This window comes from Mobula birostris, chromosome 12 (genome assembly GCF_030028105.1).
Source record: "Mobula birostris isolate sMobBir1 chromosome 12, sMobBir1.hap1, whole genome shotgun sequence".
In the NCBI taxonomy this organism is placed as follows: Eukaryota; Metazoa; Chordata; class Chondrichthyes; order Myliobatiformes; family Myliobatidae; genus Mobula; species Mobula birostris.
In genome coordinates this window covers 57,995,126-58,022,000 of record NC_092381.1, presented here as the reverse complement: position 1 = coordinate 58,022,000, position 26,875 = coordinate 57,995,126, and the positions used below count along the sequence as shown (strand labels likewise).

General features: G+C 36.7%; 1 protein-coding gene across 2 annotated transcripts; it reads left to right on the top strand.

Moving 5' to 3' along the window:
• Positions 1-4,244: 4,244 nt before the first annotated feature.
• On the top strand, positions 4,245-25,560 carry srsf11 (serine and arginine rich splicing factor 11). 2 transcript variants are annotated; one of them, XM_072273837.1, is made up of 12 exons: positions 4,245-4,585; positions 10,206-10,339; positions 13,411-13,520; positions 15,031-15,132; positions 17,510-17,556; positions 19,268-19,395; positions 20,671-20,752; positions 22,426-22,554; positions 22,694-22,777; positions 23,422-23,541; positions 23,866-24,019; positions 24,667-25,560. In XM_072273837.1, the coding sequence occupies exons 1-12, from the start codon at positions 4,470-4,472 to the stop codon at positions 24,868-24,870; spliced, it is 1,410 nt and encodes a 469-aa protein (XP_072129938.1). In that variant the 5' UTR covers positions 4,245-4,469; the 3' UTR covers positions 24,871-25,560. The 2 variants fall into 2 exon arrangements, with proteins under 2 accessions (XP_072129938.1, XP_072129939.1); XM_072273838.1 differs by lacking the exons at positions 4,245-4,585; positions 10,206-10,339 and adding an exon at positions 12,614-13,100.
• The last annotated feature ends 1,315 nt before the right edge of the window (positions 25,561-26,875 follow it).

The following is a 26,875-nucleotide window of genomic DNA, read 5'->3' as shown; positions in this document are numbered from 1 at the left end:
AGGCTTCTGTACCTCCTTCCTGATGGTAACAATGAGAAGAGGGCATATCCTAGGTGGTTGGGGTCCTTAATGATAGACACCGCCCTTCTGAAGATGTCTTGGATACTACGTAGGCTAGTACCCATGATGGAACTGACTAATTTTGCCATTCTTTGCAATTTGCTTCAATCCTGTGCACTACCACCCCCCCCAAAGCAGCCAGTCAGAATGTTCTCCATGGTACATCTGTCAAAGTTTCGACTGTTTTAGGTAATATACCAAATCTCCTCATACTCCCAATGAAATATAGCCACCGTCTTGCCTTCCTTATAGCTGCATCAATATGTTGGGACCAGGTTAGATACTCAGAGATATTGACACCCAGGAACTTGAAATTGCTCACTCTCTACATTTCTGATCCCTCTATAAGGACTGGTTCGTGTTCCTTCTTTTTATCCTTTCTGAAGTCTATATTCAGCTCTTTGGTCTTACCGATGTTGAGTGCAAGGTTGTTGCTGTGACACCACTGAACAAGCTGGTATACCTTGCTCCTGTACGCCCTCTCGTTACCATCTGAGATTTTGCTGACAATTATTGTATCATCAGAAAATTTATAGATGGTATTTGAATTATGCCTAGCCACATAATGGTGGGTATAGGGAGGGTAGAGCAATGGTGGGTATAGAGAGGATCCAGTTGCAGAGGAATGTATAAAGGCCCAGGTCCTGTAGCTTTTCAATCAAGACTGTAGAAGTGACAGATTGAGATTGCATCTGCCGTAAACCAATTGTGGCAATAGGCAAACTGCAGTGGGTCCAGATTCTTGCTGAGGTAGCAGTTGATTCTAGCCATTACCAACCTCTGAAAGCATTTCATCACTGTGATGCTACTACACGAGTCGATAAGGCAAGTAACACTGCTCTTCTCGGGCACTGGTGTAATTGTTGCCCTTTTGAAGCAGATGTGAGTTTCCAACCTATATGTCAATGAACTAGATGATAGAATTTGTGGCCAAGTTTGCGGATGATACGAAGATAAGTGGAGAAGCAGGTAGAGTTGTGAAAGCAGCAGTCTGCTGAAGAACTTGGACAGATTAGGAAAATGGGTACAGAAGTGGCAGATGGAATTTAGTGTAGCAAAGTGCATGACCATAAAGGCGTAGATTATTTTCTGAACTGGGAGTGAATTCAGAAATTGGAAGTGCAAAGGAACTTGGGAGTCCTTGTACAGGATTCTCTAAAGGTAATCTTGCAGGTTAAGTCAGTAGTAAGGAAGGCAAATGCAATGTTGGCATTCATTTTGAGAGGTCTGGAGTATAAAAGCAAAGGTGTAATACTGAGGCTTTAGAGGTATTCAGACAACACGTGGAGTATTGTGAGTAGTTTTGGGCTCCTTATCTAGATAGGATGTGCTGGCATTGGAGAGGGTCCAGAGGTTCACGAGAATGATCCCGGGAATGAGACAGTTAAAGTATGAGGAGTGTTTGATGGCTCTGGGTGTGTACTCATTTGAGTTTAGAAGAATGAGGAGCGAGCTCATTGAAACATATTGAAAGGCTTAGAGTGGACGTGGAGAGGATGTTTCTTATAGTGAGTGAGCTTAGGACTAAAGGGCACAGCCATAGAAAACTGGGGAGTACTTTAGAATGGAGATGAGATATATCTTTAGCCAGAGGTTGGTGAATCTGTGATATTCATTGCCACAGACAGCTGTGGAGGCCAAACCATTGGATTGATAGGTACTTACAACTGGATCCTTGACTTCCTAATGGGAAGACCATAGTCTGTACATATTGCAGATAACATCTCCACCTCGCTGACAATCAACACCAGCATACCTCACGCATGTGTGATTAGCCCATTGCTCTACTCTCTCTACATCCATGACTGTGTGGCTAGGCACAGCTCAAATGCCATCTATAAATTTGCTGATGATACAACTGTTGTTGGCAGAGTTTTGGATGGTTCTGAGAGGGTGTACAGGAGCTAGATTTATTAACTAGTTGAGTGCTGTCACTGCAACAACCTTGGATTCAACATCAGTAAGACCAAAGAACCTATTGTGGACTTCAGAGAGAGTAAGATGAGGGAACACACTCCATTCCTCAAAGAGGAATCAGAAGTCAAAAAACTGAGCAACTTCAAGTTCCCTGATATCAATATCTCTTGAGGATCTATCCTAGACCCACATTTCAATGCAGCTACAAAGAAGGCATGACAGTGGCTATATTTCGTTAGGACTTATAAGGAGACTTGGTATGTCACCAAAGACACTCGCAAATTGACTAGATATACTGTGGAGAGCATTTTAACTGGCTACATCACCATCTGGTTTGGGGGGTGGGGGTGGGGTGCTACTGCACAGGATTGAAATAAACTGTAGAGTTTACTCAGTCAGTCCTAGCCTCTGCGGCATCCAGCACATTTTCAAGGAGTGTTGCCTCAAAAAGGCAGCATCCATCATTAAGATCCCCCATCACCCAGGTCATGCCTTGTTCTCATTGCTACCATCAGGAAGGAGGTACAGAAGCGGGGAGGCACATACTCAACAATTCAGGAAAAGCTTCTTCCCCTCGGCCATCCGATTTCTGAGTGAACATTGAACCCATGAACTCTATCTCACTACTTTCTTATTTCTATTTTTGCACTACCTACTTAATTGAACTATTTTATATGTGTGTGTGTGTGTGTGTGTTTGTGTGTATATATATAATTCTCTATTATTGTGTATTGTACTGCAGCCGCAAAAACAACACATTTTCACGACATATGCCAATGATATTAAACCTGATTTGAATTAGTAAAGGTATCAGCAGTTACGTTGAAAAGGCAGGACAATGGGGTTTGAAGGGATTATAAATCAGCCATGGTGGCATGGTGTAGCAGACTTGATAGGCCAAATGGCCTAATTCTGCTCCTGTCTTCTGGTCTTATAGGTACAATAGGAAATTTAAGGGTGGTGTGTCTGTGGAATTCTCTGCTACTAGGGGAAGTTGAGAATGTGTTTATTGCTAGGATATGGGAGAAACAATGCCCCATTACAGTAATTTCCTTTTGATTTGTCTGGGTTATTAGTGTTTAAAATGGACTCCATGCACCGACTCAACACCAATCTTAATGCTTTTCAATTGTTAAGTAGTAATAGGTCAGGGCATTTCAGGAGTCAATGAAATTATATGAGATTTTTAAAGGAGGGTTTGAGTACATCTTTAAATCTTTCCTATCTCTCCACCAAGCTTCCAGAGTTGAAACAAGAAATAATTTTTATTTTATTTAGAGATACAACTCAGAACAGGTCCTTCCAGTCCATGAGACACACCATCCAGCCTCCCACCTTTTTAAACTAGCCTAATTGCAGGACAATTTACAATGACCAATTAACCTAGTAAGTGGTATGGGTCTTTGGATTTTGGAAAGAAACTAGAGAACTGGGAGGAAACCCATGCACTCACAGAAAAAAGAAAACATACAAACTTTCTTACAGAAAATGCCAAAATTAAACTCTAATGCCTTGAGCTGTAATAGCATTCATGCTGTTATGTCACTGTGGTACCCCCATGGAAACATGAGAGCCTGCAGATGCCTTAATTTGGAGCAATAAACAAACAAATGAGGAACTCAGCAGGTCAAGCAGCATCTGTGGAGGAAAATGCATGATCGAGGTTTCGGGTCCAAATTGCAGCACTTGCAGTCTCATATATTTTACTACTCCACTGTGAAATCTCTTCAAAGTAGGTCTGCTTTGAAGTTTTCCTGTTCCTCAATGGAAGCTCTGTGAGCCACTTTCATACTCTGCCCTCCCCAACCCCTCTATACTCTGCCACACCATTCCTCCACCACGCCCTCTCCAATCCCACTTCGGTATCCCCATCCCTCACACTGATTCTAAACCCCTCCCCATCCTGATCCCCTTCCCTCATCCTAAACCCCTCCCCATCCTGATCCCCCATCCCTCATCCTAATGCCCTCTCCTCCCCTCATTCTGATTCCCCCTTCCTCATCCTAACCCCTCCCCATCCCTCATCCTAACCCCTCCCCATCCCTCATCCTAATCCCCTCCCTATCCCTCATCCTAACCCCTCCCCATCCCTCATCCTAATCCCCTCCCTATCCCTCATCCTAACCCCTCCCTCCCTATCCCTCACCCTAATCCTCTCCCCATCCCTCATCCTAACTCCTCCCTCCCTGTCCCTGTGCCGGACGGTCGCTCGGCGCCGTTCCCCAGACTGCCTGCGCCCCGCCTGCTGAAGCGAGGGCTGCTGGGAAGCAGCGCACGGGCATTGTGGGATACTGCAGAGGGTGCCTGTTGTCGTTGTTGTTTGAGCGTGTACGGCCGAATATTCACTGCCGATTAATTACCATCAGATTGTCATTTGTGCCACTTTGTTTTCTTATTTATTTTAATGTCTTAGGTTCGCGAAAACGTCGTGGAAAGTTGGATCGGGAAAATAAAATTATTCCCCTTTAAAAACGCTTATAATATTTCAAACGATGGCTACAGACGTGATTCAAGTGACCAATGTTTCGCCGAGCGCGACCTCCGAGCAGATGAAAACTCTGTTCGGATTTTTGGGCAAAATCGAGGAGTTGCGTCTCTTCCCTTCAGAGTGAGTAACTCCAAACTGTCAGGCGGGGCCTGGGCCTGGGCCGCGCCGGCTCCGCATGATCTGACGTCGAAAGTTTTCATTTTCTGAGGAAAAGTGTGTTTGTACAGCTGTGGCGCCTTTACTGACGTGCGTTCCCAAATATATTCAGAAAGTGTCAGATGCTCTTCCTTGGATCTGCCCGAGTCCCTCAGCAGCTTCCACTATTGTCTGCCTTTCTGCCTGGTTGCCCCCTCCCCCTTCACATCTGACCAGGCCACGTTTCCGCCCAGTCGTTGATGTTGAAGTAGATTGGGTGTTAGTCTAATTACTTAACCATGATAAGGTTGTAAGATGCATCTAAGTAGCAAGAAACATTTTTTATTAAAGTTGTACCAAAGTTTGAATTTGCATTATTATCAGTGTAACGTAAAATGGCCGCCAATGCAAAGGCACGACCCGATAGTAATAGGCGATAATCGTTCTAGGTACTTGTGTCTGGGAGGCACTATCGTAGTACACATTTTTACATTTGTTAAATTATTAAATGAGTCAAGCCTAGTTATAAAACGGCCTTAAAGCACAATTTGTATAACAAGCTGGTGAGGCTAAATGGCCTGCTCATTTCCAGTTTTAAAATGGGGTCGATGAGAATTGTACAGGGGCAAATGAGAAAGGGAAAAATGCGAGTAATTTAACATTGTTGAAAAGCCAACGGTGATGGAATTAATTGTTAACTTTAGCAGAAAATTGAAATTTCAGAAAGGAGTTTAGAAAATTTATGAAATCATTTGAACCATCAATGCAATGGACATTAAAAAAGTCAGAAACCATGCACTTCAATTCGTTGAGCATGTATACAATTCAACATTAATAGAGTTAGTAAAGTAGATATATTTAATGCAATATCAAATTTTTAAAGTTCTAAGTTATGAAGTCTCTGTAATATGGCTAATTTCTCAGCTATTGAATTGTTGGAGAAGGGTCACCTAAAAAAAATACTTATGGATTCTGTTTGCATTTCTGAGGAATTGCACTCATTGCTAAGCCTACAGCACTGTCATGTAGGTGGAGTTAAAGATTTAGGAACGTGCCTTAATGTGCTGTAAAATCTGGTTAAAAGTGCAGAGAATTAGTAAATGTCATTCTTGTATAAGACTGTGTTCTGTGTTACGGAATTTCATATTTAACTGGAGAAGATTAACAGTTCGTATCCATTATATCAGTGGATTTAAATCTTAACAAGTCTGCACTTTATCTTTTTAAATTCTAGTATTTTTATAGTATTATTTGATGCTGATTGCAGAAAAATACTTGTAATTAGTTTTTAATGTCCAGATTATTCTAATTTAGTTAATTTGTATAGTTGGCAGTTACAACATAAATTGCTATAGCTGTTTTCTGAGAATTTTTGTTTGAATCAAATGCTGTACCAGATTCCACAAGAGCGTTCTTCCAAGATTAAAGAATAAAAAAATCATGGTAATGATTAAATGACATTTGCTTTGTTTTGAGGTCCTGACTGAGTAGGGAATTGAAGTAAATCTTTGTCAACGTGCTGCAGGGGAACTGAAACATCCCTATTAGATGTTGAGTGACTTTGAATATTCCGTTGGTTGCCAGAGTAAAAATAAGTTTACAGAACAAGCTAGAAAATCACAACAATGAAAAAAGTATTCTGTATTCCATATCAAACCAAAGATTTAGATCTTCATTACATTCTAATACTTCAGATTATTATTTGTAATTGCCTCTCTTTGAAGTAACTGTGTACACATTTTACTAAGTTTTTGTGTGGCACACAGTGTCTACATTCTTGTATCCTGTTGTCACAGTTTTTTTGACTTTATTTCTTCAATATTTGCAATATAAAAGTACCTTGTATCAATTGATGATGAAAATTTATATGTAAACAATTGCCTGTCAGTGTAAGCAGGCTTCCCACCACTGGTGGAGCTGTGGTACGAATTGCCCAGGTCTGCTTTCCATTTTCTTCCTCGTCAGGTAAGTTTTGTTTTTAATTTGATCTATTATTATTGCATTTTATATTTCTGTTGCCATGTCTTTTTGCAACTTTGTTTCCCAAACTACACCTCTCCTTCATCTAGGGCAGCCTGTTCATTGCAAAGCTTTGCCACCTCCTGGATGACCGACACACATTCCTGGCAATCTTGCTTGAATTTCTGCATCTGTTGTTCATTATTCTCACATTCTATGATTTGGATTCTGATATTTCACCTTTTAGACTTTCACTCTTCATTCTTCCATCCCAATTGCTTCAGCTATGGTCTGTTTGTATTTTGCTACATGTCCATGTTCAAATTGTTTTTCTGTCTGCATTATTTAGGTTCTAACAATCTACTATTTTAAAAAATCTTATCAGTAAATCTATATGCTTCCTGCAGTGCAACCCTCCCCCTTATATCATAAACTTGTATGCATTAAATATCAATACTGAACTATTTTTAAAATATATCCGTACTGTTTCACTGTTTACCTACATCACTGCACTTGTGTTTCAGTAGCCATTCCTTGACTTGTAGAGCTAAGAGGGCAGCCCAAGATATTAAAGGCACCATAATGATGCAATTTCCTTTACATTGTAACCTAATAAATGATATGCAGAATAGCTAACAGTTCGCTGGCATCTGCTGTAAGCATTTGTTTTATGCAAGTAAAATTCATATAGTTTTTAAGAATTGAATTTGATACACATTTTAATTCAAATCTCATGAAATTAGTAAAATGTTTAAAAACTAAGTTTTTATTTACATTTAGCTGCTCCAAAAGAAAATTGATAATTTAGTGTGAACTAATGAAATAATCATTTGTTCTTTTGCCTTATCGATCAAAAGTACGACCACTTGTGATTCAGCTTAACAAAATTAATACATCATCTGAGTAATTAATTTACAATATTTTAACTTTTTTATAAAGGCAATATACAATTACTCAGAATGCATTGCAAATCTGTATATTCTTGTAAATAAAAAGCGTGCTTTAATCAAAGAATGCAGCTACATCCAAATATTCTTACAGTTCTCCCTAAATTTGCCATATGGAAATCTTCAGACCTAATATGACCTAATTTTTTGTGAGTAGTTAAAGAAACATTTTTGCTTACTCTGTTTTTAAAATGTAACACTCATGAAGTATGGTTAATATGCTGTAATAGAGCAGGGAGCAAAACAACAAACTGCTGGAGGAACTCAGTGAATCAGGCAGCACCTGTGAAGCTGTCTGACCCATTGAATTTTTTTTTCAGCTGTTTGTCTTCTTGTGAATTCTGTACTGAGAATGTGTCAGGTTTATGTGCATTTAAAGTAAATGGGTGATAGAATGTCAGTTAAAACACTTTAAAAGCTGTGTATAGTAAATCTGAAAAAAAATAGTAAATGCTAAATATAGTACACCAGATAGTATCTGTGGAAGGAGGAATAGTTAATCTGCAAGTTTGATTATAGGGCATGCAACATGAAATGATAGCTGTTTCACCTCCATAATTGCCAACTGGTGTGCTGAGTATTTATAAAAATAAGTATTGATGGAAAGGGAATTTAAAATACAAAATAGAATTTTCATGAAGAGTTGTAAATAGTTCTTGTGGAACAGTATTTCCTTGTTGCTCTTATCAACAGTGTACCGCTGGATTTTTGCAATTAAATTCCAATGTAAGCCCCCAATTGTTGGTTTTTATTTTAATACATGACCCAATGATTCACCCAGTGGGCTTGAGTTGAGTAGCTAGGCTGCATAGGGAATGGCTGCTGCTCTTATTTGGGCATTCAATAATAATAGCAGTTTTCAGTAGCCCTTTCCCATCTCTCCCTTCTGCGGTTATCCTGCAGTTTTCATTCCTCTGTTCCATTTCAAACAGTTAGAATTTGGATTCCCAAAATCTGGATGATGCACATACTGGTGCCCAGTGATGGAATGGTGGTTTGACTTTGCTTATGTATAACCAGCTTGAGTTAGAGAAAATACTGCTCTTTTTAAATCCAGCTTGATTCAAAGTTAATAAACATCAGTGTCCCACCAGCACTGGATTATGTCTCCAGTTATCTGGTGTTTGTTGATCTCTTTGGGTGCCCACAATTTTTGTGATCTATATATTGTAATCATTACAGATAGACTGACTGCCATTTTAAACTCACTATTGCAATTCTTTTTTAAAGACCTTATTGAGTTGGATTCGATAGTAACTGATTTCTAACATTTTGAAGGATGTTATAGTGTTCCAAAAATCACCTAGTTTTAGAGCTGACACCAAAGTTTAAGAATTGAAGTCATTTCCCTAGTTCTCCCTCCCTTCCACCCTTGATTTTGTTGGCAACCAGGGAAATGTTAAGTTTATACTAAAGGGATAAGGGAATTTTTGGAGCATTGCTTCTATACCCAGGTATCTTTTTTTTTAAAAAAAGTCCTTTTCTGCAGGTATATATTTTTTCATTGAACATCTTTGTGTGTGGGCAGGAGGCGCTTGTTGATGAGATTCTCATTAATTTTCCCTACAGTAACTGTAGATAGGGAAGACATGAAAAAGATGATGCACAGAAAGCCAACAAAGATGAAAATCAAAAATCAGAAGGGAAACACAGAGGCTAAGAAACAGATTTGTGGTCCACTTATTTTACTGAATTACTGTTCCTGCATTGATTATCATATTTTTTTGAATTAAAAGAAATCTTTTGACCTTGATTATGCATGTAGTCAGGTTTTGTAATATTAGGGGGCTGAAGAGTTGTGCGCACTACAGAATGAGGATGCAGTTCTAAAAGCTTCAAATATAGTTAACTTCCTGTTTTAGTTACAACTCGCTTGTGTCTAATTTTTAATGTACTCTGAAAGGAGCTGTCAGTTATATTTTGGTCAAAAAAGATTGGTTAGAAAGTTACTTAGCACTTGTTAGTGCTGAAGTAGCCAGTATCTTGCAGTTGCTTCCAGATGGGCATATTTTCAATAGACTGCTGAACACAAGGAAAACCATTCCTTTGTGCTTCCTGTACAATGGATTTTTAAAATTCCCTCTCTAATTAATTTTTGAATTGCCTATTGTTTAAATGCTAATGTAACATTCTTTTATAATTGTACTCAAAAGCCAATTGCATTGCTACTGTGATGAAATTCTGTAGTTAAAATGGTGACAAATTTTGCTTGGTTTTATTTTATGTGCCCCTGTGTGCATGATTACTGATATTAATGATCAATTCTTGTGCTTTTTAAAAATTTTGATTTAAGGAATGGGTAAAACCCAAGTATTGGTTTCTTAGTAATGAGCTGGAATGGTGCTGTAATTTTTGTTCTCTTTCACCCCCGCCCCCCCCGCCCACAGTTATCCTGCAGGTTTAGAGTTATTTTCCTGAATTTGATCTACGACAAAGTTAAGGTGATGCCCTGTAAATAAAAAATTGGTGGAATAGACTTTGTTTTCCTTTCTGCCCTTGTTATGTGTACTTAGTGTGCTTTGGCAGGTTATGGGAAAACTAATCTTTTTTCAACTAGCCCACAATGAAACAGTTTATATTTATTACCTGGTATGGTTAATATTGCAAGATTTACTTGTAGCACTTGTCACTTCACTTACATTTTTAAGAAGCTGTAATGTGAAATCAACATTGGTTCAACCATATTTTTCTTTTCTCAGTGAATCACCATTACCAGTGACGTCTCGCGTGTGTTTCGTAAAGTTTCATGATCCTGACGCTGTGGGAGTAGCGCAGCATTTGACAAACACGGTCTTCATTGACAGAGCATTGATAGTTGTACCTTACACAGAAGGTTTGTGTTTTATTGCTTGGGGGTTTTGGCCCTTTATGTCAATTAAAATATTTTTGAGTTAATTCCATTGAATCTGCATGATAAATGTCATTGATATATTAACCCTTGGTATACTGTAGAAATGTAGACTGTTAAAGCTGCAGTGTATTTTCAGAAGTTTTCAGGGAAGTTGTCTACCTTATTTCTTTCATTAGACTATTTTTAGGGGAATTAATATAGTATCATGGCTAAATTCATTTATAATAGGACCAATATGGTTCTGGGGTGGGGTTATATTTAATTTTGCATTGTTTAAATTTTTTTAAATAAGTAATATCAACAGTAAGGAGTTTCATAAACCAAAGGCACAAAAGTGCACGTATTTAATTTGTAAACAGTACCAGTGAACAGTACACAATGAACTAGTACATGAAGATAAACACCTTGCAATAATGTTGAATAATTGCTTCAAAGTAATTTCAATTTCCTTACGGTCATCCTTTTTAATAAGTACTTTAGTAACATAGTTGTAAAGCATTTTTAAATACACTGCAGTATTAATTTTTAAATGGCTGTGAATTCAACATAATTCTTTTTCAAACCATGTCGTAAAGATTGGCAGTAGTATCAATCTGTTGAAAGCAAATTATGCCATGAACACCCAATTAACAATGGAATGATGGTTCCTTATTATTTTTTGGAATTGTACTTGTTTGCAGAAATAAATACGCATCTACAGAAGTATATATTAATGCAGTATACCAAGGATTTTTAATGAGGGAGGGTGGGGGTTTAGTTTAAAGTTTTTTTTAAAAAGTTGGTTAATCCAGCTTTTTGTGTACTTTAGCAATGATGGAGTTTTTTTAGCAACCACATTGTTTCATTAAAAAAACCAGACCATCATCCAAAATAATAAATTCTTCTCTCTGTTATCTGTGTGTGTGATTTTTATAGTGGAGAAGGCAATTGCAGAGCCCCTTCCCCGATGACTGAAAAAGTTGGTCCTCTGCAGCGACAGAGGATTCTAGGCAATTTACAAAAGGCCAGCAAGCATAAGAGTCCCCATGTGTTGTCCTGTTGTAAACATTTGTTCTTGTTAACTACCTTTTTCTTCACTATTTCTATATTTCTAGGCTTTGATGTTATCCAGTTTAAATTTAATGAAGGAAAGGATTCAGCAGATTTAAGAGGGCAGGCTAAAGGAGAAATTTATTTGAAAGGGATAATATATAGAGTAGGTAATTTTGGCTCATTCTGGTTTCATTTGTAGGGGTCTGGAAGGTGATTGATAACAATTTCATTTATGAATCAAATTACACGCTAGGAATGGCAACACAAAGCTGTGTATGTCAAAATGGCTTGCTTTGTAATATTCACAATCACATATTATAGAGCACTGAGTCATTCTTTAAATTTTCTCTCAAGGCTCCAGACAAGTTGGTCCTTTCAACTGAATGCTCAACTATTTTAATTTTTGAATATTTATTGCATATGAAAGCCAGAAATGCTTTACAGATGTATGCAGCTTACATGTGAAGAATTTGATACATTAAGCCAATTTTATTCCAAAGCAAATTACTTGGGATGAAAGCATTTCTGTTTTAATGAAGTTCATTAAAAAGCTTTTGAAAATTTTATATAACTGAGAAATCTGAATACCATTTACTGTTGAACACAACATGATCTTAACTTTTCTGGAGTACTATGCAGAGACATTGTTTGCATGTTTTAATTTCTATGTGATTGTTATTTGTACTGTAATGGAGATTTTAATTAAGCACAAACAAGAAACACGGTAAGCAAATAATACATGCAATAATTTGCTGAGCTTGAGAAAGGACTTACAGCATGTCGGAACTCTGTTTACTGATAGATAGTGGTTGTCAGTTGTCTTTCATTCTTTAGCCTATTTTCCTTTTCCCCCTTTTCTTTGTTCTTTCCCTCTTGTCAAATTACTCTTTCATCTGAGTATGAACACCAAAGGTACAAATGAACTGCATAATTTTATGAAATCATTTAAAAGATGAGCCTTTAGTTATGACAGTTGGTAGCATCGCAGCAATGTAAACAACCCAGATAACGCTATGCTAAGTGCATTCTGTTAATTTTATCAGCACCGCTCAGTACAGAAAGTGGAACCATTGCCTTTGTTTAACAGTGGTTTTTCTTTTTTTGTTGTTGTGTTTTACAGTTCTTTTCCCTGGTTCAGCCAGACCTATTTACCAGGCCCTGCTGAAAATACCACCCAACAGTTTTGCCTTCTGCAGCTTATCCAGTTTCTCTTAAGTGTCCTTTACTTGTTGTATGTTTTCTTGCTGAGGTGCCACACAGTATCTTATACATGCAGTGCTGATTACTGTTATCTGTAAAGGATAGAAATGCAGTTGGTGTGTATATATATTTACAGAATGTCACTCTTGATTATGGGGCATTGGGGCACAGTGGCAAGTTGATATCTAGTAACATTGCAAAAAAATTGGTTCACTTGCACAAAAAGTAGCATTTAATATATAATGAGCAGTATGTTTCAGCTTGTTCATGAATTTCTCCTGTCTAATGGTAAGTTCTAAACAAGTCATAGTGAACTTTTTCATGATTTTGGTCCCTAAATCATAAACTTTTTTTTGTCTTGTGTATCTTGATTTTTCTGTGTGCTTTATAGTGAAGCAGCCGACACGAGTCGCTTGTTCATAAAACATCTTTTGAAAAGTTGAGAGCACAACCCCTGGAGAACCGACTGTGCTTGCTTACGTTTGGTTCATGACTAAAAAATCGAGTACAGGTGATAATATCTTGGCAGTGTTACAAAAAAAAGTAGTGTGTATTGTGATATTTATTTATTTATTACTATAGTATGTACTGATTTGTAGATTCAGGGAAAAATCAAATTTTACATCTATGACATTTCATTCTAAAAGTTTAAAGGCTTCAGTTGTAATTACTTAAACATAAATCTATTTTGGCAAGATTATAAGTGTACTTTCTACAAGCTAAGGTGCTGAAAACAGCGAGACCATGTTTTTCTAGGTGTATGTATGTGTTCTCGCAACTTCACAGAGTTTGTTCTAATGCAGATTTGAATTTTTCTACAGGAGTCATTCCTGATGAATCTAAGGCTTTGTCTCTGTTGGCACCAGCTAATGCAGTGGCAGGTTTGCTGCCCGGAGGTGGACTTTTGCCCACACCAAATCCTCTTACGTCAGTGAGTAAGCTTCAATTTAAACTTTTTTGAGTCTGTTTATTATGAGCTGCTGTTGTCTATATGTAAATGGGATTTGCTGGCTGCTTCAAAAATTGTCAAATATTAATCACTGTTGTATACAGAATATTGGCCTCTTGAAGTGCAAAATATTGTGATTGCCTTAGTTCAGATAAACGATATTAGTATTTGAGGTCATAGTTGTCAATTAATCACAAGAAATAGCTTGGATTACTTTCTTCGGTCCCGTAGAAGGGTCGTGGCCCAAAATATCAACTGTGTATTCTTTTCCATAAATGCTGCCTGACCTGTTGAGTTCCTCCAACGTTCTGTGTGTGCTGCTTTGGATGTCCTGTTATTTAGAGGAATAAATTTTGAAAGCCGGTCTGTAGAGTATTGTGAACAAGCTGAGTTGGAAATAAATCATTAGATAGATTTGCAAATGCATCCGACAGTGGATTATGTAAAATGGCAAAGTTGCAAAAGGTCTGATTTTGCTTGAAGTAATTGCAAGGGATTTGAATACATGGTTAACTAGTGATCATTTTCTCCATTGGTTTTGCATTCAAATTGCATGATACTAATTTCTGATGAAGGCAGAGGGGTTGCTTGTCGACAAAAATTGAGTTAAAAGTAATGTGTCAGATAAACTGCGGGAACAGAAATTGTAATGATATATCTGTGACTGAATAAAGTGAAATTGAGTGGGAGGTGGCCAGTGGTGGAAGAAATGGAAAATAGCATAAAATATGTTTAGGGATGGTAGTATTCTAAGATGAAGTTTCAAGAAATATGGACATGAATTGGGGAGAAGTCAGTATGATTGAAGATGTTGGAGAAGAAAGGAGTGTTAGAGCAGTTATTTACAAGAGTGAGATGCAGTTAAGTATTTTTGTGTTGTGTTGGTGATTTGGAGACAATTTTAACATTAAAGTATAATGTATTGATTTGTTGAAAGTACTTTGAAATGAGAAATTAATAGCAGGTTAAAATTGCTATACACTGAACTGTTATCGAACATTTTAAATTTTATTTTAACACCAGAATATTGTTTTCCGTAGTAACATTGAAAAATACCAACTTTCAAAGACTTAATACTTGTTAAAAGAGGTTTTTGGAAACTGCCATTTGTCAGTATTGATTTGTAATATCTGTACCAAGTTTATTTTGACTGTTAAAATTGCTATTGGTATTAATTTTGCATTTGCATTAACCTTTATTGGTGTTGATTTGCTTTAGAAGCAAGGCATTATGTATAGACATCTGGAATGGTGAAGGAATTAAGGTTGAATTCAGCCACATGAATGAAGGCCCTATATTTGACTTTAATTTGATCAATTGAGAACAGAAGTAACTTGAACATGGCCCACTATTAGTAAATAACAGTAAAACACAAAATACTGAATTTTGCAGGTGTTGTCTAAATGTAGATCCACGTGCTTAAAACAAGGCCATTTTCATATTTTTACTTTCACATAAATAGTTCCTTCTGACATTTGTTTCTTTTAACCAGCTCAGCGGTGTTCCTTTGGCTGCTACTCTTGGGAATGTTAATCCTGGCTTGGACCCTGCCCTTGCTGCACTTGGATTGCCAGGAGCAAATTTAAATTCACAGGTAAAATTATGTCATAACTGTGATGGAATGAATACTGAATTGGTTGTTACCAGTTGACTCCATATTGTGGACTGATTGATGCTTACAAGTTTCACAAGTTTACTTAATTGATTTTGTAATGTTCCTGTAAAAGCTATGTAGTGACTGATCAAAGTCACTGGAGAGAACTGAAGCTGGTGATATAGAACTCTTCATTCATCAAAATGAGCAGGCATTCTCATGAAAACACTCAGTAGAGGCTCACAAACCCAGAAATATATATCATTTTTATATTTTTTAAGATCAAAGTTAACAGTAGGTGATCTAGTATAACTTAAATAGCTACAATGATATTGTTAACTTCAATTCTTAGGGTTGACAAATGGTTCCTTTGAGGTACAAATTTACAGTGGTAGCACATTTTAAATGATAAGGCACCTCTGAATGTTCAAGTGCCTTTGGGAGAAAATAATTAGCACGGATATTGTAAAAACGAGAGCCAGATGAAACCCTTAGTTGCCTGGATTCATGTAGGCCAATTAACACAACCCCATTGTCTTAACATTTGGCTGATACGTATTCAGAGGTCTCCTGGTCACCATTTTGCAAACCATATCTCTTACAGATGGTATTGTTTATTTGCAAAGGTGTACTTTTAACTTCAATTAACTGCTTACAATTAGGAAACTGGTTCTTGTTTGAATTAATATCTGCAATATTCACACAACTCCAGAATACTCCCTAACAAGCTGTCACTGCTTTTATTTGGAGCCTTTTCAGAGTAGAGTTTAGCTATACTTGTAGTTGTTTGCCATTCTTGCAAACCTCCTGTGTCACATGTCCGAAGATCTTTCTGTGCTGCCAGGCTCACCACAGAGTTGTGCGGACCAGCAGTATTTCTCGTGGCAGTGGGAAGTCCTTACCATTCTGCAAATTGGTATTGATGCACTTAGTGGGAACCTGTTGTCTTTTGGGAGATGTTGTAAAGGATCCATTTGAAAGAAATACTATCCTGCAGGCGTTGTGCTCCTTTACGACCTAAATTTTGTTTCCTATTCAGCAATTTTTCTTTTGTTACAGGCTTATTCTGTTGTCTTGATATCTGGGCTTTAGATGTATTGAGCAACATGTTTATTTTGTTCAAGTTAGTTGCTTTTCTCACTATAACACTGTATCCCCAAATAGTCACAATGGTATTTGAAAAAATAATAGGAGGGAGTATTACAGGTTTCCGAGATCTGCAGGTTATGGAAGAGAGAAACTAGCCCAGCTTTCTCTTCCATATACTCACACTCTTTGTATGTTAATTGCTCCCATTAGGAAATGAAGGAAAAGTTAATGATATTTGGCAGAACACACCAAATGTTGTTGTTGTTCCTCTCCGTGCCTTATGGTGCATTGGGCGGCAACCTTGCCGTTTCTTTCAGCACTTGTCTGTTTTTAATGAGGCAAGAGTTGCTAGCTCGACGCTCAACCCAGCACGGATAGAAAGCATGCAAAGAACCAGCCAGATTTGAACCAGGGAACACTCGTCTCGAAATTCATTGCAAATGCCACTACCCCACCGGCTAGCTATACCGGTTATGACAACAATTTAATGTTAAATTCTGAAAATCTTTAATATATTTATAAAGGTTTGATAGATAATGCATATGCATTCTGACTTGGAAAAAGCACACTGGTGTGTTAAAGGAAATGTGGGTAAATGCATGTTCAGAGTGGCTTATGGCCTTGTACTGGTGCTTCAGGGCTACTTCGGGCGAAGAGGGAGATAGAGGAAACCTTTAAAAGGGTTTGCATGTAGGGAAGAACTGGAAGCAGGCAACTTAGTAGATAACTTCAAGTTTGCTTTCTTAGTGTATTTTCTAAAACAGAAGTAGCATTAAAATATACTGTAAATTAGTATTATTTGTAATAGACAAGTCAAAAAGCACTTAAAATAAGTAAAGAAAGCTTAGAATATTTAGATGAGCAGTACGTAATGTTTCATTTTTTGTTTGCAACTTAAAGCCCCATATTTTAAAATTAACAAAATAATTTTGCCAGAAATGTGTAATCTTTGAATATGTATGAATTAAGCTGTATTTGTCAGACAGAATTTGAAATCTTTCTTCATTTTCAGTTTTTCTTTGTGAAACAGTTTGTATTCTGGAAAGCTTTAAAAGTATATATGCCTGCCCTTCAATGTAAATGTAGAGTCATTGGGAAGTGCTGAATTTTTGTTTGGAGGAATAAATATTTATAAATTTTTTTAAATAAGCTTTCCATACTTTGCATTTGTGGAGACAGAATTTCTTAAGTTCTACAGTGACAAAATGTAAACACTATATTTATCCCTAAAGTACACAGTAAATCTCACTTTCATTGCAATGAGGTAATGCTTATTATATCCCTTTAGGTCACAGCAGATCAGCTTTTAAAACTCATCACTCAAGTTGATCCAAAGTAAGTTGTATCATTTTGCCCCAATTAGAAAGAAAGTGTTGTAGCAATTATATATAATTATGAATTTATGTTCTGATGCTTCTAATAAAATTAAAGCTGACTGGGAAAGAGAACTTAAGATTATTTTACCGATTGAAAAATGGGAAAAAATTCTTCAATTGGTTAATTTATCCTCTGTATGTGCTAAACATGTGTTGATACAGTTTAAAGTAGTGCAGAGGGCTCATTTGTCCAAAGATAAACTATCTCGTTATTATTCTTATATTAATCCAATATGTGATAGATGTCATTTCGAGATAGCTTCTTTAACTCACATGTTTTGGTCATGTCCTTTGCTGGAAAAATATTGGAAAGATATTTTTGACATTACTTCAACGGTCTTGAATCCATCCAATTACTGCTATCTTTGGATTACCAATGATAGATTCAAATTATCTAACCTTTTCATCACGTAGGATGATTGCGTTTCTTACCTTAATGGCTAGAAGATCTATTCTGCTGAATTGGAAAGAGATTAACCCTCCTGTATTTCATTGGTTTTCACAAACTATGGTGTGTTTGAATTTGGAAAAAATTAGAAGTGCGGTTTATGACCCTTTCATTAAATTTGAAAAAACTTGGAGGCCATTCATTCAGCATTTTCATTTGATGTAATTTGATCATTTCCAAACTTGTTTTATCTCTCTGTACTGTTGGTTGAGGGGAATGGAGTCGTCGACACTAAGGTTTTCTTCTTTCCCATTTTTAAGTTGTTAGTATTGCCCAAGTCTTTTAGTTTAGTTGACTAATTCTGTTTAGTTCATTTTTTGGGGGGATGGGTTTTTTTTTCTATTTTTTTCCTCTTCATGATTTTTTTCCAGTTTTTTTTTGCTTTGTATTATTCTTTGCTCTTTTTACATGATTGGGAGCTTTGTTAATTTATACTATTTGGTCTTAGAATTACTTATTTTAAGTGTAACAATGTATCTCCTACTATTTGTATTATTGCTATGTTTTGTTTCTATTTTATAAGATTAATAAAAAGATTGAAAAAGAAAGAAAGAAAGCAATCAGTACATGCCAGTTATAAGGGAAGTCACCAAGGCAGTCTGTTCTTCATTTGTTTCAATTTCAAGTGCCTGGAAAAAGTTCTTGCATGGAGGAAGGGGAATGGAGTGTGTTTACATTCTCAATTGCTTGGGATTGTAATGTGCGGTAATTCTTAGCCATGGGAAAAAAAATTGCATGTTCATTTTGGATTTGCATAAGTAATGAGCACTTGTACAAGTTGTCCTCTGTTCCCCTGCATTAGGAGGGGGGAAATAATGCTATTCTTATTTACTATTGCGTTTTGATCACCGATCGTATGCATGTATGTATAAGCAATGGCAAGAGCAAGATCCTTCATGATTGAATATGCTATTGTCAGTAAAATATTTTGATAACATAAAGAAGTTACTGGTATAGTGATATTCCAGTTCCTATAGGAACTGGTACTTCTCTTCTAGGTGGTACATTTTTTTTTGTATAGGTGTAGTGAAGTGTAGACGTGAGGTTGATCCAAACACTTGAGCATGTGGTAGCCAAACTAGTCCTGATAGTTTTGATATTTTTGACTGCTTAAAGAATTAGCCGATCTTCTTCAAGTGTATGGTACTTGGTAAATAATTCCCACTCAGTAAATTGAAAGGTAAAAATCCCATTTATTCATGCATGCAATTTTTTCCCTAAGGCTAAACCATACTGCTGGTGCCATTGTAAGCCCAGCCCTGAAATCTGATACCTCTTCCAAAGACATAGAAGAAGCAATGAAAAGGGTTAAAGAAGCACAGTCATTGATTTCAGCTGCTATAGAAACAGGTAATATTGCTATATCTAATACTTTGCTTCTGTTAGTAATACTATACAGCTTAGACACAAAATAGTGAATCACTTTGGTGGTATGAAACTTTGTGTTTGCTTTAGTATAACAGGTTGAGAACTGGACCAATATAGACATTTGGCTTGCGTAGGAAGAGTTCAATACACAAATCCTGTGACTGTACACCTAAAACACTAAATACGGACAAGTTTTGTACAAGTTTAACCCAAATTGAACTATCTTAATCTGGATAGGAGTGAGCAGCACATGGCAGTACCGATTTACTTGTTTTGCTAGACAAGGAATCTGTGAACAAACTTGAGTAATTAAATGGATGATTATTATACTGAGCAGTGTATTACTTAATACTGAATTCACACTGACTTGTAACTCATCTGCTACATTATGCTGTTTTGGAGCAGATATCTATTTAATGGTAATCCATACCATTACTGCCAATAGTAATGATTCAAGACTTTTGACAAGTGCTGTCAGGTATGCAACAGAAATGCTGTTACATAAGGAACAAAGGCAGAAAATGATGGAATTTGGAAAGAGAAGTATTTAAAAAGATTGAGAAACCTTCAATGCTTCCAACATTTTCTATTTTATTTTCAGATACCAGTATCTCACTTTTGATGGCCGATCTGTAATATCTTTGTGTTTGACAATTCAGGATTTTTATTATGTTTTACAAGAAGTGCAAAGTAAATATCAAAATTAAATCTAAAACTATCATTTCCACTTTAATACAGATTTTAATTTGAGACCGAGGATAATCAGGTAAATTCCCTTCATCAATAATCTGGCCAAATTTGATCTAAATTTATCTGTTTTGCAGAAGTAGCTATTTTCGGTCATTTCAAATGATTGAAAATTTGCAGTGAATGTTACTGCTTTTTGTGAAAGCAACTTGTACTCAATACCTAATTGTATACCACACAAAATGCTGGTGGAACACAGCAGGCCAGACAGCATCCACAGGAAGAAGCACAGTCGACATTTTGGGCTGAGACCCTTCGTCAGTGTGTCCTGATGAAGGGTCTCGGCCCGAAACGTTGACTGTGGTTCTTCCTATGGATGCTGTCTGGCCTGCTGCGTTCCACCAGCATTTTGTATGTTGCTTGAATTTCCAGCATCTGCAGATTTTCTCGTGTTTACCTAATTGTATAACTTTTATTCACTCCATTAAAAGTTCCTAGTTTTGATACAAGGTTCAGTTCTCCTTTCATTGTTAGTTATCATTTTCATGAATCCTACATTGTAAATTTCAGAAAAAAAAGATGACAAAAGGAAACATTCTAGATCGAGGTCTCGTTCACGCAGGCGACGGTCTCGTTCCCGTTCAAGGCATAGGTAAGGAATGGAAGTTTCTTTTGGAAAAGGGATATAATTAAGACATACTACTTCTCACCTTGAGTTCTTGTGTAATATACTATGCATTTAATGAAGGGAACATTAGTTCGACAATGGATATATTGCCTTGAGTTGAAAAAAAAATTTCTTCATGGGTAATAGAAAATTGAAGAATAGACTGCAGCATATATTTCATTTTTAAGAATAGTATTCTTTTGCTTTGCTGGTATCACCATGACAAACATAAGGCATTCTGTTCCTGTATTAACAGAGCCTCTGAAATTCTATACTACATCCTTTCCGGCAAGTTTTGAAGTCCATAATCCCCACATTGAAATAGGAAAAAAGTACACAATTGCTGTTTACCTTGTAAATGATTTTGAGATTTATTCACAAATGGATTGGGTTCTTTCAATGATTTCTGAGAAATTTCATTATTCCTTATGTAGGTCTTTGAAGCATGATGGGCCCTATTGATTATAAGAATATTAATTGACTTCAACCATTTCATTTTCCATATAGATAGTTGTATGATTTATTTAATTGAGTCTGCTTTCCAATTTACACTCTAAATTGCCTGATTTTGCAGCTTAGAATGATGATTACTTGGCATTCTTGTGTTATCCTTCAGAAGCCAACTGAACACTCAGGATCCCTAGTAGTTTGTCAGCTACTTGAGTCAGTTGGCCAGATCTTGCTAGCACTGACCTGCCCTCTTTAGGTTGGCCTGTGTGAAGGTTGCCAACTTGCTAAGTGTAGTCCATTGACAAGGCCTGAGCAACAGCAAAATTTGAATTGTCCATTCTGATTAAGCTCTTCCCCTAAAACTGGTGAGAGTTACAACGTGCATCAAAACACTGCCCAGTTTTGTTGTCAAATTTGAGAATTGATAACTACTTTTGAATGCCTCTGACATTTGAGAACCAAAGTAGTTAAGTATTAAACAAAGCTCATTTAAAAAAACGCCTTGAGTTAAAACCTTAAATGAAATCGAAATTACTTTGAACTTAGAATCTTGTCTTTTTTCCAAAATCCTGATTTAAAATCATTGGACTTGTGACCCTTGGCATGATAAAGTTGGTATAGGATATCAGAGTTTATTCTAGTGTGAATCTTAATTCTGTTGGTGAATCTTAGATTCAGAACTGGTGGGACTTGTAGGGAACTTGGAGATGGGCCATTATTTAAAAATAAAATAAATGCCTAGTTTTATTTAGTGAGTTTTGAACTTCTGCACTTCATTGTACTTCTGGGTTTATAATTTGCTAGTTTATCTGCCGTTATTGAGTGCATTAACCTGTGACGCCTTCATGTCAAGTTTATTTTGAATCCTTGTTCTAAACATTTGGGTGATTGGGCTATGCTTGGATTTGTTATCTTCTGTGGAGCAATTTATCTTTCAATGGTGCCCATTTAGCTTAGCTGTGCTTCCATGTATGTACAACTTTCTATTTTCTCTTTGTTACGGTGTAACTGGTTACACACATTCTTCATTAGAGCTACTATGGCTATTTTTGCCTCACATTTCTCTTTTTATCATTTACGTGCAAGTTGAAGCCATTTGTATAATTTGGCTTGTGCTGTATAATTTGTATTCCAGCTTTGCTTTTAAATTGTTTTGTATAACTCATATTCTTTTGCTGAGTATTCAACAAAGTGCTTTTTTAAAACAGGCGTTCCAGGAGTAGGTCTAGAAGGCGTTCACATTCAAAGTCTAGAAGCAGGCGGCGATCACGAAGTCCAAGACGAAGGAGGTCACGCTCAAGGGAGCGGAGGAGGTCTAGGAGTATATCAAAGCCAAGGTCTTTAATCTTGCAATATTCTTGTCATGTATTGATTTTCTTTAATATATATTACTGAATCAGTAATAATTTTCAGATGGTTTTGTGTAATACAAGCTATTTTTGAGCATGAGCTTTGTATTTCTTGCATATGTTTTAGGGAAAAAAAGAAGGAAGAGAAGAAAAGATCCAAAACACCACCTAAAAGCTACAGCACAGCCAGGCGGTCTCGCAGCCCCAGTAGGTATGCATGAATGTGTACTTTATGGAAAGCTACTTTTGTTTTGGAAATGCTGGTAAAGAGAAAGAGGACATGGCTCTTCCTGCAGTTTAGTTGGCCTTTGGTCTATGCAGCACTTCTCGCTTCACAAGATGAAGGCAAAGTACCACATTATTTAGTAGACTTCTAAGAAATGTGTCACGATTATATACAACAAAATTCAGTTGAGTCTTCCTTTGCACTGTTTTGGCATAGGATATTGAGGTTTCAGTTTGTAAGAGAGTATATTTTCCAGAGTGCTTTTAAATTGAATATTTATAGAAATGCTATCTTCTCATAAACCTAAACAACTAAACTCCCTTCCTTTTCAATCTTAATTTTTAAATCTGAAATATTTTGAAATAACAATTCATGGCATAATTGTAGAAATGATGCATTTCAAATGAAGAAGTAAGTTTATTTTTGAAACAATCATTGATAATTTCCATTATTCTTAGATTTAATTTTATAGCATTTCTTTAATCGGTTTCAGTTTTTTAGAAGATACTTTGCTCCAAGAAAACTTGATAGATTTAGAAGCTATTTAATATATGGCAGTTCAAATGAATGGAGATTTATTTTAATGGTTGTTGAATTGTATAATTAAGATGCTTCCTTTATTTTGTCAGAGACAGAGAACGAGAGCGAGAAAGAGAACGGAGACGTAGAAGAAGTAGATCTATTTCAAGGTCTCCAAAGAAATCAAGATCGCCTAAACGTAAACTTTCACGGTCACCATCTCCTCGCAGGTAGATTTTTGAGACTTGACTTTGAGCTTTCTATGGCTTTTATAACGTGTTACTTGTTGACATAGTGATGTGTCTAAACTGTTTACCACGGCAAATCTTTGTGAAACTCTACTTTTGTTGCGGTTTGGATTAACAGTGGAATTGTTGATTGTGGGGCAGTACTGAATTGCAGTAATGCTACTTCACGTGAGCTAACATTTTTCAATATATTTCTCCAAGTGATTGGAGAAATCTTTTTGAATGATAGATTAAGGACTTAACCTCTTCTGCTTTCCTTTACCTCTTTCTCCTGTGCTTGAAGATGTTCATTGACTTATTTTCCAGGCATAAGAAAGAAAAGAAGAAGGACAAAGACAGAGACCGGAGCAGGGAAGTAGAGGAGAGGGAGAGGTCATCAAGCAAAAAGAAAAAGAGCAAAGATAAAGAGCGGGAGAAAGAAAAGGAAAAAAAGGCAGAAGGTGAAAAGGGTGATGTGAAGGTAAATTTAAATTTGGAACTATACAGTATTAGAAGGTGAACTACACGGCCAAGTAATTGGGTACACGTTTTAAATATCTAATCTGTCGATTATTTACGGCCAGTCAGTGCATAAAAGCATGCAGATATGATTGAGGTTTAGTTGTCTAGACCAATCATCAGAATGGGGAAGAACTGTGATCTAAGGGACTTTAACTGTGGAATTGTTGGTGCCAGATGGGGTGGTTTGAATCTCAAAAATTGTTGATCACTTAGGATTTACACACATAACTATCTGTAGTTTACAGAGCCTCTTGTGAAAAATAAAAGGCATCTAGTGAGCAACAGTTCAGTGGGTAAAAATGTCTTATTAACGAGAGAGGTCAGAGGAGAATGGCCAGACTGTTTCGAGCTGACACAGATGACAGTAGCTCAGATAATCACACTTTACAACAGTGGTGTGCAGTAAAACATCTCTGACTGGATGGGCTGCACCAGCAGAACAACACACTGGATTCAATGCCTGTACCTAATAAAGTGGCCACTGAGTGTAGTTTTATATGCTTACCTTGTTTTTAATCATTCCAGTTCTATGGGGAATGCAGATATCAAAGCAGATGTTTTTACATGGGTTGGTTTATTGAATTTGAGTGTTCTCCACTGATGCAGGTGACAAGAGATTATGATGAAGAGGAGCAAGGATATGACAGTGAAAAAGAAAAAAAGGAAGAACAGCGAGTTTCAGAATCTGGGACATCCCCAAAGCTGAAAGAGTTAGCACAAGAAACTGACAAGGGAAGTACAGATATAGTGAAAGAGTCAAAAGTCAATGGTGATGATCATCATGAAGAAGATATGGACATGAGTGAATAAATTTAGTGTAACCTGATTTATATTCCTAATGTGAAGTGATTATTTTTAGCAGTGCTTTCTCTCAGATTTGAAGTGTCGCCCTTCTATTATATTTTCTACAGTTACAGAAAGTGGTGACATTGGCACCTGCCTTGCCACAGTTTGTGAAAGAGGTGTACAGATAACTTGGTTCAGGAAGTGAACTGCACTTCTTATAGCATCAGATTGGTGTGCCAGTAAGAAGCTTTTTTTCTGAAATGTATGCAGGGATCTCCTTTGACAAGAGTAGGAACCTCAGAAATGTGTAATTTTTGTTTAAAGAGACTCAATCAATATTGATGTAGATAGTTATATATCCTATGAACCTTGTGACTGTAGATTTGAGTTCCAGTAGTTAACTGTTTATTTGCTTTTAATTATAAGTGACTGTCTGCTTTTTGTATGTACCTTTACTAAATAAAGTTCTTTGGTATTCCCTGCTCTTCAACTTTATCACTTGTATCACCCATTGTTCACAAAAGATGGCATTTGCCCAACTTGATTTATTGTGCAACGTCTTGTGAAGAAAAATAAGCTTTCTTTACCTTGATGCTGACAGGTCTACCAGGTTAGCAATTTTGCCTGCAGTATGTGCTGTTGTCTTGTACAGTTTATGAGAACAATTTCTGTTTTACATGGTAGCTTTCATAATAAAAGCTGTTTTAAAGCCTGGGTTTGATCCCCATTATTTTACTTATCCTTCAAGGGGGAATTCAATGTCTCGAATTTAAATACAGAAAATTTAGAAATTTTTCATTTTAAACATTCACATTTTAAATGTTTTATTTTCAGCCTCCAATCTTGGTTTCTTTTGAGACTGAAGCTGTAGGGAGCAAAATGCTGGCCCGCATATTAACAGAACCACTGCTATTGTTTATCATTCCTTGGATTCCAGAAATTGAGCTGCTAGTTACAGCAGAATTCTAACTTGGCCCATCCTCTCCTGTCAGCATTACTCTCCACAAACTAGATGTTAATACTTCTCTAGCAGGCAGGCAAACCCACATTCATCTGATTAAATGTTAGGTCTTAAGCAACAGACATAGCAGAATTAGGTAATTCAATCCATCAATTCTGTCATTTCCCTCAACTATTTGATGTCCTCACAACCTATTGACCTCTGCTTTAAATTGTAGGGAATGGCTTAGCACCCACAATTTATTATTTTTATTTAGATAGAGCACAGAACAGACCCAATGAGTTGCAGTACCCAACATCAACTTATTATAACTAGCCTAATCACAGGACTATTTACAATGACCAATTAACCTACTAGCAGGTACATCTGGACTGGGGAGAAAACAAACATGGTTCACAGGAGAATATATAAACTTAACACTAGAATTGAACTTCAACTCCTGTGCTGTACTAACATGACACAACGCACAGATTCACTGCCCTGTGGCTGAAGATATTCCTCATCTGTTCTAAAGGACTGTAATCTGGTCCTAGACTCTCCCACTATTGGGAGTGTCTTCTCCACATCCATACCATCTAGCCTTCCAATACTCTGTATTATTCAATGAGATCCACCCCACCCCAGCAAGTACAGCCCAGAACCATCAAATGCTCCTCGTACATTTTATTCCTGGAATTCTCAAACTTCCTCTGGAGACTCCAATTAACTCACCATTTAGAAAATAATCTGTACCATTATTTCTTCTACCAAAGTGATAACCATACACTTTGCCACTGTATTCCATCTGCCACTTTGCAGACTTTACTTCCTCATAATTTCATGTAACTTATTCATAAAAGGGAATATGTTGAAATTTCAAAATCCACATTCTTTAACTTGGCCTCAGCTGCTTAACTTTTTTTGTGCAGCTGTAGATTTCCTATCATACAATTTTATTTTACGTGCCTCTTGCAGCATCTTTTAAATATATATGAAAAATATAACTTCACTTTACATCTTTTTTGGACAGCAAAACTATCTTGATGTATTTTACATTGGTAAGCTTAGCAATTTTTATTAGTTTTTTTT